Here is a 13,004-nt window from a genome sequence, read left to right as displayed (position 1 = left end):
TGTATATATGTGTATGTGTATGTGTGTGTATATATGTAATATATATACATATTTATACACACACACACACACACATATATACAAATATAATTAAATTTATATTTACAAATTGAGGAAGATAAAAGGACCTAATGGGAAGTAATGTTTCTACTACATTCAAAGTTGTAAAGAGTCAACACCAGTAGTCTCAGAAGATACGTATGTATATTTAGTACCTGGAGCAACTATTCAGAAAACTATATGAAATATTATATTCAAAACCACTATAAATAAATGAAGATATAATTCTAAAACTTGTGGGTATAGCTGAAGCAAACTTTGATGGAAATGTCTAGCTCTGACTACATATATTAGGAAAAAAGTCTGAAAAATCAATGATCAGATGAGCATTTGGCAAAACTGTGGCCTACGGGCTAAATCTAGCCTGTTATGTGTTTTTATAAATAAAGTTTCTTTTGAAACAGAGCCATACCTTTTTTTTTTTTATATATATTGTGTATGACAGTTTTCTTTATAGAAGTGTAGAGCCGAATAGTTGTGACAAAGACATTAGGGCCTGCAAAGCTTAAAATATTTACTATACCACTCTTTACAGAAAAATTTCTGGACTTCTATAACTTCCATCTCAAGAAACTATAATAACAAAAAAAATCAATCCAAAGAATTTAAGAAATGACAAAAATCAAGAAAGGAGAGGAAACTTATGATTTACAATGTGTTCACATACTGAAGAGCTTCAACAATGCCCAAATTAGTCCTTTGAAAAAATGAATTAATAAAATTTACAACCCCTTAGCAAAACATATCAAGATAAAAAAGAAAAAAAATTCAAAAATGCAAAAGACGACATCACTAATGCTCCTACACATGTTTAAAACAATAATATGAGAATATAATAAACTATATGAAAATACTTTTGCTATTAAATAAACAATACAATTTCCTTGAGGAAAAAAATCTTATTAAAAAGAACACAAGAGGAAATTTTAAAATCCAATAAAACTATGTTAAAAGACACTGAATACATTACAAAAAGTTGTGTTAGAATCAGGGTTTTAAGTAATGTTTTTATCACCAGATTCATAAATGTTTTACAGTATTACACTATTCTAAATCTTCCTGCTATAAGAAATGTGCTAAAAATAAAAATCATAAGTCATACAATGTTAAAAGTTTGACTAAAGTCTCTTTTTTTAATCAACAGTAAATCAAACTCAGTAAACGTGAACTCACCGACTCAAATCTGTTCCAGGCACATACTGAGAGAAACGAGAATGAAGTAGAGGGATCAGTCTAAGGTCACACCATCTCTTTTCCCATCTCAAGCCTGGTGATGTTGGCCATGAAGAACATGATAATGTGTCCTGAAAAGAATAGAAAGATTTAGGTTTTTTTTTCTTACTACATTTTGAGTGTCTATGTCATTTGAGAGATATATTTTCCCCTAAATAATCAAATAATATTTACAGATTACCACAAGAAGAAATTCATATTCATTGATAAGAAAATTGTAATGTATTTATTAATGGAATTCTATAAGAAAGTGAAGGAGCAAGTCTTTGAGATTAAGAATGATAGTGAAAAATAGGTTAGAAGAAGGAAAAGAAAAATAAAAGTGTGACGGAATTGAATTCATTCACAAATGGGAAAGATAGGAAAAACTGTAATTGCAAAGAACAAGTATTCAATTGGCCAATATTTTCTATCTGCTAAGCACAAAACACTGCTAGAAGTGCTTGTGTTTGATTAATTATTTGTAAATATTTTGAATATAATAAATATTCTTATAAAACAACTTTAAGAAACTACTCAAGAAAATATTTGTTCATTGTTTTAACTTAATGTTTATTAAACATTTTATGTTTTCGTATAGTGTTTTAGTGTCATGTTAAGTCAACTGCTACTGATTTAAAATTACATTTATTTTATGTTTCGTTAGAAGTTTAGATTTTTTTTTTCTTTGTGTGTAGAGGAAACAGATTTGAATAAAATTTGAGCTTTTCACTTTATGTTGATTTATGTTTTTTTCATTATATGAGCTTCACTGTTAAAATTTCTTCCTGGCACTAGCACATGAAACAATGTTGATATTTTAGTTGGCATGGTTTGTGAAGGGTTAAGGCTTAATTTGATCAGGGAACTGTTGATACTGATTCTCTCTATTCTATAATTTTTGGGTGATGATGTTAGAAGGAGGTTCTATTCTAGTCATGTTGAGATGCTTAGTCTATTATTAAAATTTTCTTTCAGATATTAACTCATTTAAAATTGCTTAGGGGAAAAAAATAACTTCCGTTATTATCAGTAAAGTTTGAGTGTTCCTTGGCAGTTTTTTATTAATTGTCACCAGTTGAGCAAATACAAATATACTAAATCCTTAGAAGAGTTTAGAACACCCAGAAAGGTAGACAGGCTAAGACCACTCAGTAAGGGGTCCCCTACTGGCAATTCAGTGAGCACCTATCCTTTGATGCAAGACTGTTGTCTTTAATGCTTATCTGGTGATTGCAAAGGCACAAACCAAGGTTTCATGATAATCTTTCTCCTGACCTTCATGTCAGCATGAGGTCAGTTGGATAGCAGGGTAGTGAGGGCTCAGGCTCTAACCTGGAACTAAACCACTTGGATTCAAAATTTCAATTAGCCTACTGACTTGTCCTTTAACCTAGGGGCAAGTTATTTAAACTGTGCCTTATTGTGCCTATTTCCAAAGATAAGGCTATCAAAAGTCTCCTCTTACAAAAGAAAAATCTAAAGCTTTTTTAGACACATTAAATTATTGCTTTCCCAAAGTGCCCTTTTCTGCATGAGGGCACTTGAAGAAACAATAATTCTGTGTGACACACTAAGATAAACAAACTAGTTTTCTTTGGTCAGGCCAGAGCTAATCATAGGACTTGTAAGTGTCCCAGATCCCACCAAAATGCCCTATAACTAAGCCTATTTCGGCATATGGCTCAAACTCTCTTGCAGGACTCCAGGACAGTTCTAAGATGGCCCACTCCTGAGCAATTCTACAGTCAATAATTTATCCAAGTCATCCAGCCAGCAAACAACAATATTAGGATATACACAGACCCACATCTTTCTGATTCCAGGGCCAACGCATTTATCATAGGACAACATTTATTATTCATAACCAGAGATGAAACCAGGAAAATAATTCAGATTTTTATCTTGATTATTTTACTGTTTTGCTATATAAGTTTAGGCAAATTATTTAAATATGATTCTTCATATGTCTTAAAAAACACAAATAGTTCCCCTTGCTTCATATGTTTGTAAACAAATGGGATAAAAAATGAAAAAAAAAACATAAAAGACACAGGCAACAGAATATTGAGGACAATGATAATCACTAATAGATGAGTTCAAGTTTTAAAGGTCATATTTTATAGACTCTATAGATTGGCAGATATGCAAATACATGTGATCTTTAGCATGACTTTAATGTAGCATCTCAACTTGATGCTTTTATGTACTAAAATTATAAAATGTCACTTTCTTTTATGTTTGCACCTTATAAAACATATAAATAAACCCCATTTTAGCTTTTGAAATATAGATCTGTTATTTAGTGGAATACCTAGTGTCTTTTGAAAATTATCTTTATTTTAATTATGAAAATAGAATGTAAATTTTCTTTCCAGTCTCTTTCCATAATAATAGTCTTGCAATTATTTCGAATTATATATAAGATGATCTAAAAACACAATCATTTTCATGGTTTTAAGTCCCATAACTACTTATTAGCAGTTTTATTCTTCAGTATCTAGAATGTTGTTTCCTATTTTATTAATAATGAGAATAGGAAAAGTAGCCTTTGCTTAAAAATACTGTTTTTCCCAAAGCTTAATAAATTTCAAGGTATATTGTCACATGATAAGAACAATCATCTTATCAAAACAAAATTGATGATAAAATGATGATCAAGATTTTTTTAATAACTTGGAATAAAAAGTATTTATTAAAGGAATCTAATTATGAAAAAAAATCCTACAAATCTGGCTGGATGATTATCTAAATTTATGCTGGAGCACAAAGCTAATTGCCTTTCTCCGCCTTGGCTGGAAAACCAGATAACTCTATGCCCTAAAATTGATGAACTAAAGATCTTAGAAAGACTAGACTACATTTTTATGGGGAAGTAAGATGGGGAAGTGATATTAATATGTTTTAAGGTGTTATTTTGCCATATGTTTAAAATGCTGTTTCCAAAAACCAGAATTGTGCCTACTCAAAATTTGCTTCAGAGAATAATTAAGGCTAAGAATTATAAATGAAATTACCTGGGCCCAGGATAGAACTGGAGATTTAGATGAATTAGAAAATTACTAATTATTAATATTATTAATAAATTAGTAATATTTCTCTTAAAGAGACCTATAATATGTGCACATTTGGGGGAAAATATTTCACAATGCATACTCCCTTCCAAGCTTCTACTTCTCATTGTTATTTAGTGTTTTCTTCTCCTAATTTTATAAATCTTGAGTAAAAACGTCATCCATTCCTTATACCTAAATCAAAGCCTATTCAAGATAAGGAAGAGAAACAGGATAGCACTGTGTAAATCTGTACAGTCCAATTAGGCCTGAGGCTTATTCCCACATGAGCAACAGAAAACCTGTTTGTTTGTAGTCCTTCAATTTTTGTTGAGTTCAATTAGTCAGATATTCAAATTCTCTATTAGTCCTTTTCTCTGATGTTAGAATTTTAATATTCATTATTTGTATTCTGCTTATTCTTAATTTTATGAATTTTTTATAGATCTGAATTTTAAACTTTTGGGTCAAGAACCATAACTGATTTTTCCCCCTTGGTATCTAGAAGACTGTTTCCCCAGAGTAGGCTCTTGGTAAATATTTACTTAATTAAAATGCATTGAGATTATTTTCTTTATTTTTAATATACTTTATTTAAATTTACATTTGTCTTGATTATTATAGTCTAAATTCATAAGCATCATCAATTCTCTTACACTTAAAAATCTTTAGCAATGTCAAAATAATGTTCAATCTTAATGCTAAAAATAGAAATAAAACGTGTCTCTTGAGAATGGAAAGATATAACTCCAGTAAGAAAAAATTATGACAACTGTTTTTTTTTTTTCCTTTTTTTATATACAGCTGGATTTATTTGGAACAATCATGTTATAGAATTACTTAGTGATTTTCTTGCTTTAATTATATTTCTAAAGGTGAACAACATAGAGGCACGATTCAAAAAATAAGTTCCATAGATTTATTTTGTGTATGTCAATGGATGATTCTTACCTAGAGACCTTCCACTCTGACTTCTCTACTTTCCATTATTATAGAGGAGTTCAGGGGTATTGGGACAAGAATTATAATAAAAACATTACCAAACAGGTTTCTACCACTCTTAAGTAAAATAGCTCTTCTTTCCCGTCCTAGGAGCAGAGCTGAGATGGGGATTCTTCTGTGAGTGTCATGTTGAGGGAATGTTCTCAAGGGAAATCTGTAAGGACTGAGGGAAGCAGTAGATGAGGTAGGGAACAACCTGGTCAGAAATACGAGCTCCTGAAGAAAAACCTCTGTGTCATCTGCCACAAGCCGGTTAAAGAGACCTGCCGTTACATCCCTATCAATAAGTCCTTGTGCAGCCACACAATGATGGGGGGTGTGAGCCCTGATTCCCAGGCAAATGTTCCTTACAAGATGAGTCAATTCTGAATTTGAGGCAGCCAACACTCACAGCAGCTGGGGGTATGCACACCAGCCTAGTAAAGGGAACTGGATCAAGAGCATCAAGAGCATCCAGAGTGGAAGAGAATTGGTGAGCAAAACAATTATTGAAATAAGAGGTGATGATTTAGTTGAATATTGTAAGTCTATAGAATTGAGAAGAGAGCTGATGGGAGCACAAAATGTACATATTAATTTTCTCATTAAGAAGTCAATATTTAAGTGACTCAGACCTCACCATCTTCTAAAGATTAACATTTTAACATTACCTACTGTGTGACAATAGTTCTATGGCAACAAAAATAAAAGGTCAGATAAAATTACCCAGAGGTGTTTAGGTTATATTTGTAGAGCTAACATTTGGTCTTCCCAAGAGTTTCTCTTCAGGATAAAACAAACAAATAAACAAACAAAATAGACGTAGGGACTTAAGGCATGCAGCTAAAGGATAATACCGGTGCAGTTAGATACAATGAAGGACTTTCAAGCCTTAAATGGTCAAAAGGAGTACTCTGAAATAAATGCTGCAATTAGGTCAACATTTCAAATGGAGGGTGAATCATACCAGTCAGAAGAAGAAGCTATATATCTTATATATATCCCAACATGTAAAATAAAAAATTAAAAGTGTATTTAAAGTTCTCTGCTACTCTTCATGTTTGTGAGCATGTGAGATAATTATTAGTTTTACACATAACCAGAAAGAGTTGTTTTGCCTTTAGAATGTCTGAATATTTTAAAAAGTAGAATCCATAAAATTTCAAAAATATTTACAAAATTAAAAATTATTAAATACATGTATTGTATTTAACAAAATGTGTAGGTTAGATTTTCTCATTTCACATTAATTCCTTGGTATGCGTGAAGATAGCTAATAAATCCTAGTAAATGTCAAATAATTTTAATTAAATAATTTTAATAGAAAAATGATAAAAAATCACGGCAAATCATTTAGAGTATGAAATTACATATAACATGAAATGTTATAAAATGATTATATGATTTTTTGCATCAAGTTAAAGTCTCTACAGCTTACAAAGGGCCTAATACAGACCCGAAAGGAGAAAAGTAACATTAAATAAATAACTGACCTACTTATGTTTTCCTTTCTGGCTTATCATAACACTTAAATGATGAAGCAACCAAGGATTTTAACATAGATTCAATAGCAGTTTTTTGTAAACTATAAATATACACATTCTTCTTGGGTTTCTTTTTTGTTATCTCCTTATTAATCTAAAATATGTTCCAGTCATCTTACTGTATTGTTGGGATGATAGTTGAGATGTAAGCCACTATCACAAAGAGGAGAAGAGGTGCCACTGCTCTGGTCACTTGGTGCACCTATAGGGAATAAGAACACAACACCCCAATGGTTAGAACACAAAACTATTCTAAACTAATGCATTCTACATTATGTATATTTAGTATACTCAATTATATCAAGTAAATCAGATAGTAAGATAAATTTTTATTGCATTTATAGCAAAGCTAGAGTTTTTCAAGTAAACTGACTAAAGTTATTGGAACATAAAAGAGACCTACAAATATTAATCTTTGATTTCAAAAATATTAAAGCTTTTTAAGAAAATTATGCAATCTTATAAAAGTAATATTTCATTTTATTATCCAAAGTGACCTATGCTTATGGACAATACTTATAACATTTTTGTTTGTCTACAAAAGTTTACATAATGTCATGTTTCAATCTACTCACAAATTCTTTCTTTAGATACCATAATTTTCTATAATTATGCCTGTGCTCTGTCATTACAAGCACTCTTGGTGTATACTATAATTGAAAGTACTCTCATTAATGCTATCTAATTTTATGAAAGTACAACTAAAAAATTTCACATTAGACCCTTATGAGAAACCTATTAATATCTATTTTTTAAAGATTATTAATAGGTGTCAAAGTTTGATTTTCTAAGATTTCACAATGTGGTAACTTTTATAATTGGGGTTCAAATACATATTTCTTGATTCTCTCTTGTTTAACTTTTTTAAAGTCATGTGTTTTGGAGTTGCTAAAGTTGATAAGTATGAGCTATTAATGTAATTGGTTCCCAATTTTTTTCTGAAATATTATACTTAAATTCTAACATCGGAGTCATAAATAAAAATTCTAACATATTAAACAATGTGTTAAAAATAATTATTTTTTAACCTATTTTATTAGCCTAAAATTCTATAGTTTTTCTGATGCTAACAAGGGAATCATACCCCTTTTTGCTATACTAGCCTGGAACTAGTTTTTTGACATTTTAAATATTAAATATTTTATTACTTTGAGCTACTTTTCCTGTTGATGTTTATCTGCATTTCTTTTATGAAATGATAATTTTAATGCACACACAATTTATATCCATTTTGAACTGAATAAAATGAAAACATAACATATCTCATTCTGTGAATGCATCTATAGCATTCCTTTGAATAAAATTTAAAGATGGGGTTAAAGGGATCAAATATGTGGTGACAGGAAGAAATCTAACTATGGGAGGTGAACACACAATACAATGTATATATATGCCTTACTGTTAAATTGTACACCTGAAACTTACTAGATTTTGTTAACCAATGTCATCATAAATACATACATACATACATACATACATACATACATATATACATACATAAAATCATGAACCTAAAAAGAAAGAAAAGATTTGAATGTATGAACACAAAGAAAATAGGTATAAATTCAAAGATGTATGCTTACATTTTGAGAAGTTAGAAATGAAAGAAAAATTAAACAGAATAAATAGAAGACTGAAAATAATAAAAATAAAAGTGAAAAATAATGAAATAGAAAATAACGTTCAAAATTAACCAAGTCAAATATGGATTCTTTGGAAAGATTAATAAAACCCATAGTACAAATTATCTGATGAGAGAGAGAAAATACAAGTCACCAATATCAGAAATAAAAGAGGCAACACTACTGCAAGCCAACACATATTAAAAGGAAAATCAAAGCATAAAATGAATAATCTTAATAAAATTTATTAACAACTTAGTTGCAGTGGACAAGAACACTGAAAGAAATTTTACCAAAACTTACAGTAATAAACTTAACACTGCGTTAGCAAATTAAACCAGTAGTAGTAGTAATAATAATAATAATAATAATACTTCATTACTATGTGGCATTTATCCTAGAAATGTGAGCTTGATTTGGCATTCAAAATAAATTATTAAAAGTTCATCATATCAAAAGAATTTAAAAATATATATATCTCAATAGATTAAAAAAATTGAGACAATTTAACATCAACTTACGTTTAAAAAGAAAGAAAGAAAACAAAAGTAAAATCCTCAGTAATAGAGCAATAGAAGGGAAGTTCCTCAATTTGGTAAAGGACATCTTTAAACACCTATAGTTCATTATACCTAATGATAAAAGACTGAAAATTTTATCATTATTCTTAATGATCAAAGACTAAAAATTTCCCCTCTGATATCTTCAACAAAAAAAGGATGTCTGCTCTCAATACCTTAATTCAACATTTTACTGGAGATACTAACTATTGGAATAGGAAAAGAAAAAGGAATTAAAGCATATAGTTTGGAAAGGAATAAGCAAAACTCATTAATTTTAGATGATATAATATGTAGAAAAAATTAAAGAAGATAAAGTTCTAAAATTAATAAGAAAATTAAACTATGTTATAAAATATATCAATATATAAAAATGTATTTCTGTATGTTAACAACAAATAATTAGAAAATGAAATCTTTAAAATACCATTCATAATAAAGTAGAAAAAACATAAAATGTTTAAAAATAAATTTAATGAAAGATTCACAAAACTTCTTCACTGAGACATTAAAATATTGCTGAGAAAAATTAAAATATAAATGAAAGGTATGTTATGTTCATAGGGTAAAAAATTTAAAGTTCTTAGGAGGTTCATTTTTCAAATTTTCTATAAATTTAATTTAGCTCCATTCAGAATTATTTTAACAGAAATTGACAAACTATTTCTAAAATGTATACTGTGATGAAAAGGACTTAGAATAGCCAAACTACCTTAAAACAATGCAAGATTGAAGAACCTATCTTAGGGGATGTTTTAAAGACATTATAGGCATACCTCAGAGATGTTATGAGTTCAGTTCCAAACCACTGCAATAAAGTAAGTATATATAATGTTATGTTTACATTACTATGGTCTATCAAGTATGCAATAGTGTTATGCCTAAAAAAAAAAAAAAAGAAAAGAAAAAGCAATGTGCACACCACCACACCACTTTATTGATAAAAAAATGCTAACCATCATCTGAGCTTTCGGTAAGTTATAATCTTTTTCATTGGTGGAGGATCTTGCCTTGATATTGTTAGCTGCTGACTGATCAGTGTGATGATTGCTGAAGGTTGGGATTGCTATGTCAATTTCTTAAAATAAGACAACAAAGAAATTGTCTGCATCAATTGACTCTGGCTTTCATCAACTATTCCTCTGCAGCATGCAATGTTGTTTGATAGAATGTTACCCACTGTAAAACTTCCTTCAAAATTGGAGTCAATAATCTCAAACCCTACTGCTGCTTTACAAACTAAGCTTATCTAATCTAAATCCTTTGTTGTTATTTCAGCGATATTCACAGCATCTTCACCAAGTATAGATTCCATCTCAAGAAACCACTTTCTTTGCTCAACCATAAGAAACAACTCCTCAACCACAAAAGTTTTATTATGATATTGCAGTAATTCAGTCACATCTTTAGGCTTCACTTCTAATTCTTATTCTCTTGTTTGCCAACATTTCTACAGTTGCTTCCACAACTGAAGTGTTGAAATCCTCACAGTTATCTATGAAAATCGAATGTTCTTTTTCCAAATTCCCATTAATGTTCCTAGTTTAACCTTTTCCCAATAATCATACATGCTTTTAAATGACATCTAAAATGGAAAAAAAAAAATTTTTGGAAAGTTTTCAATTTACTCTGTCTGGTTTCATTAGAGGAATGTTATCTAGTGTAGCTACAACTTTATGAAATGTATTTGTTACATAAGACTCGAAAGTCAAATTTACTCCTTGAAACATGAGCTGTAGAATGAACATTGTGTTAGCAGAAATTAAACAACATTAATCTTGTACATCTCCATCAAAGCTCTTAGGCGACCAGGTATATTGTCAATGAGCAGTGATATTTTGAAAGAAATCTTTTTTTTTTTTTTTCCTAAGCAGTAGGTCTCAACAGTGAGCTTAAAATATTCAGTAAACCATGTTATAAACTGATATGCCATAATCCAGACTTCATTCCATTTATAGAGCACAGGTAGATTATATTTAGCATAATTTGTAAGGGCCATAGGATTTTTCAGAATGGTAATGGGCATGAGCTTCAATCTAAAATGACAAGGCAGTCAACTTGTCCTTTGCAGCTTTGAAGCCAGATACTGACTTCTTATTTCTACTTAGGAAAGTTTTAATGTCATCATCTTTCAATATAAGATGTTTCATCTACATTGATAAACTTGTTTAGTGTAGCCAACTTTATTAATTATCTTAAATAGTCTCCTTGATAACTTGCTGCAGCTTCTATATCAGAACCCACTGCTTCACCTTATTCTTTTAATGTATGGAGATGTCTTCTTTTCTGAAACCTCATGAATCAATCTGTGCTAGCTTCACTGTTTTTTTTCTGAAGATTTCTTACCTCTTTCAGTTATAAATTGTGGCCTTCCTCTGGATTAATCTTTAGCTTAAGGGAATGTTGTGGCTGGTTTGGTCTTTTATCCAAACCACAAAAACATTCTCTATATAAACAATAAGGCTGTTTCATTTTGTTGTCATCCGTGTAATCACAGGAGTAGCACTTTTAATTTCCTTTAATAACTTTTCTTTGGCATTCACATTTTTTGACTAACAGTCTGGTGCACAAGGCCTAGTTTTCAACTTGTTTTGGCTTTCAATGTGCCTTCTTAATTAAGCTTAGTCATTTCTAGCTTTTGATTTAAAGTGACAGATGTGTGATTAATTCTTTTCACTTGAACACTTAAAGGCCATTATGAGGTTATTAATTGACCTAATTTCAATATTTTGTGTCTCAGGAAATATAGAGGCCTGAGAAGAAAGAGAGAAATGGGGAAATTGCCAGTCAGGTAGAGCAGTAAGAACACACACGACATTTATCAGTTAAGTTTACTGTCCTATATGGACACAGTGTGTAGAACTCCAAAACAATTACAATACAAAAGTGCCTCACTTCTATTCAACATAATATTGGAAGTCCTAGCCACAGCAATTGGTCAAAAAAAAAAAAAAAAAAGAAAGAAATTGGTCAAAAAAAGAAATTGGAAAGAAAGAAGTAAAACTGTCATCATTTGCAAATGACGTGATGCTATATAGAAAAAAAAATCCTAAAGAGTCATCAAAAAACTATTTGAACTAATAAATACATTCAGTAAATAATTCAGTAGAGGATACAAAGTCAATGTTCAGAAATTAGTTGCACTTTTGTACAATAATATAATAAAGAGAAGTTGAGAAAATAATCCCATTTATGATTGCATCAAAAACTAAAAAAAAAAAACAAAAAAACATAGGAATAAATTTAACCAAGGAGGCAAAAGATCTGCATTTGAAATATTTTAAGACACTGAAGAAAGAAAGGAAGACAATAGAAATAAATGGAAACATATACCATATTCATGGATAGGAAGAATTAACATAATTAAAATGTCCATATTATTCAAAGTATTATAGATTCAATGCAATCCCTATCAAAATACCAATGATATTTTTTACAGAACTAGAACAAATAATCTTAAAATTTATATGGAACTACAAAAGACCCTGAATAGACAAAGCAATCTTGAGAAAGAACAAAGTTGGATGTATCATACCATGTGATATCAAACTGTAATACAAGATTATAGTAATCCAAACAATAGTATGGTGCAAGCATAAAAACAGACATATAGAACAATGGAACACAATAGAGAGCCCAGAAATAAACCCACATCTGTATGGTCAATTAATCTATGACAAAGAAAGCAAGAGTATACAATAGAGCAGAGATTATCTTTTTAATAAATGGTGTTAGGAAAACTGAACATATACACGTGAAAAGATGAAACTAGGTCACTTTTTTAAACCATATAGAAAAATAAACTCAAAATAAATTAAAGACTTACATGTAATACCTGAATCCATAAAATTCCTAGAAAAAAATAAAAGTTAGCTCTTTGACTTTGCTCCTAGCAGTAATTTTTTGAATATATTTCCTCGGGCAAGAGTAACAAAAAAAAAAAAAGAAAAAAAAAGAAAAAGAAAAAAAAGA

General features: G+C 29.9%; 1 protein-coding gene across 1 annotated transcript in view; it reads right to left on the bottom strand.

Annotated features, from left to right (window-relative positions):
- Positions 1-13,004, bottom strand: part of SNTG1 (syntrophin gamma 1) — a 280,357-nt gene that overhangs the window by 183,046 nt on the left and 84,307 nt on the right. The window contains exons 8-9 of the mRNA XM_011372125.1: positions 6,970-7,052; positions 1,234-1,364 (exon numbers count right to left, since the gene is read on the bottom strand). Coding sequence (XP_011370427.1) covers positions 1,234-1,364; positions 6,970-7,052 — 214 coding nt within the window. The remainder of the gene's footprint in view (positions 1-1,233; positions 1,365-6,969; positions 7,053-13,004) is intronic.

Source organism: Pteropus vampyrus, unplaced genomic scaffold (genome assembly GCF_000151845.1).
Source record: "Pteropus vampyrus isolate Shadow unplaced genomic scaffold, Pvam_2.0 Scaffold201, whole genome shotgun sequence".
NCBI lineage: Eukaryota > Metazoa > Chordata > Mammalia > Chiroptera > Pteropodidae > Pteropus > Pteropus vampyrus.
The sequence above is the reverse complement of the archived record's forward strand: the minus strand, read 5'-3'. Positions and strand labels throughout refer to the sequence as shown.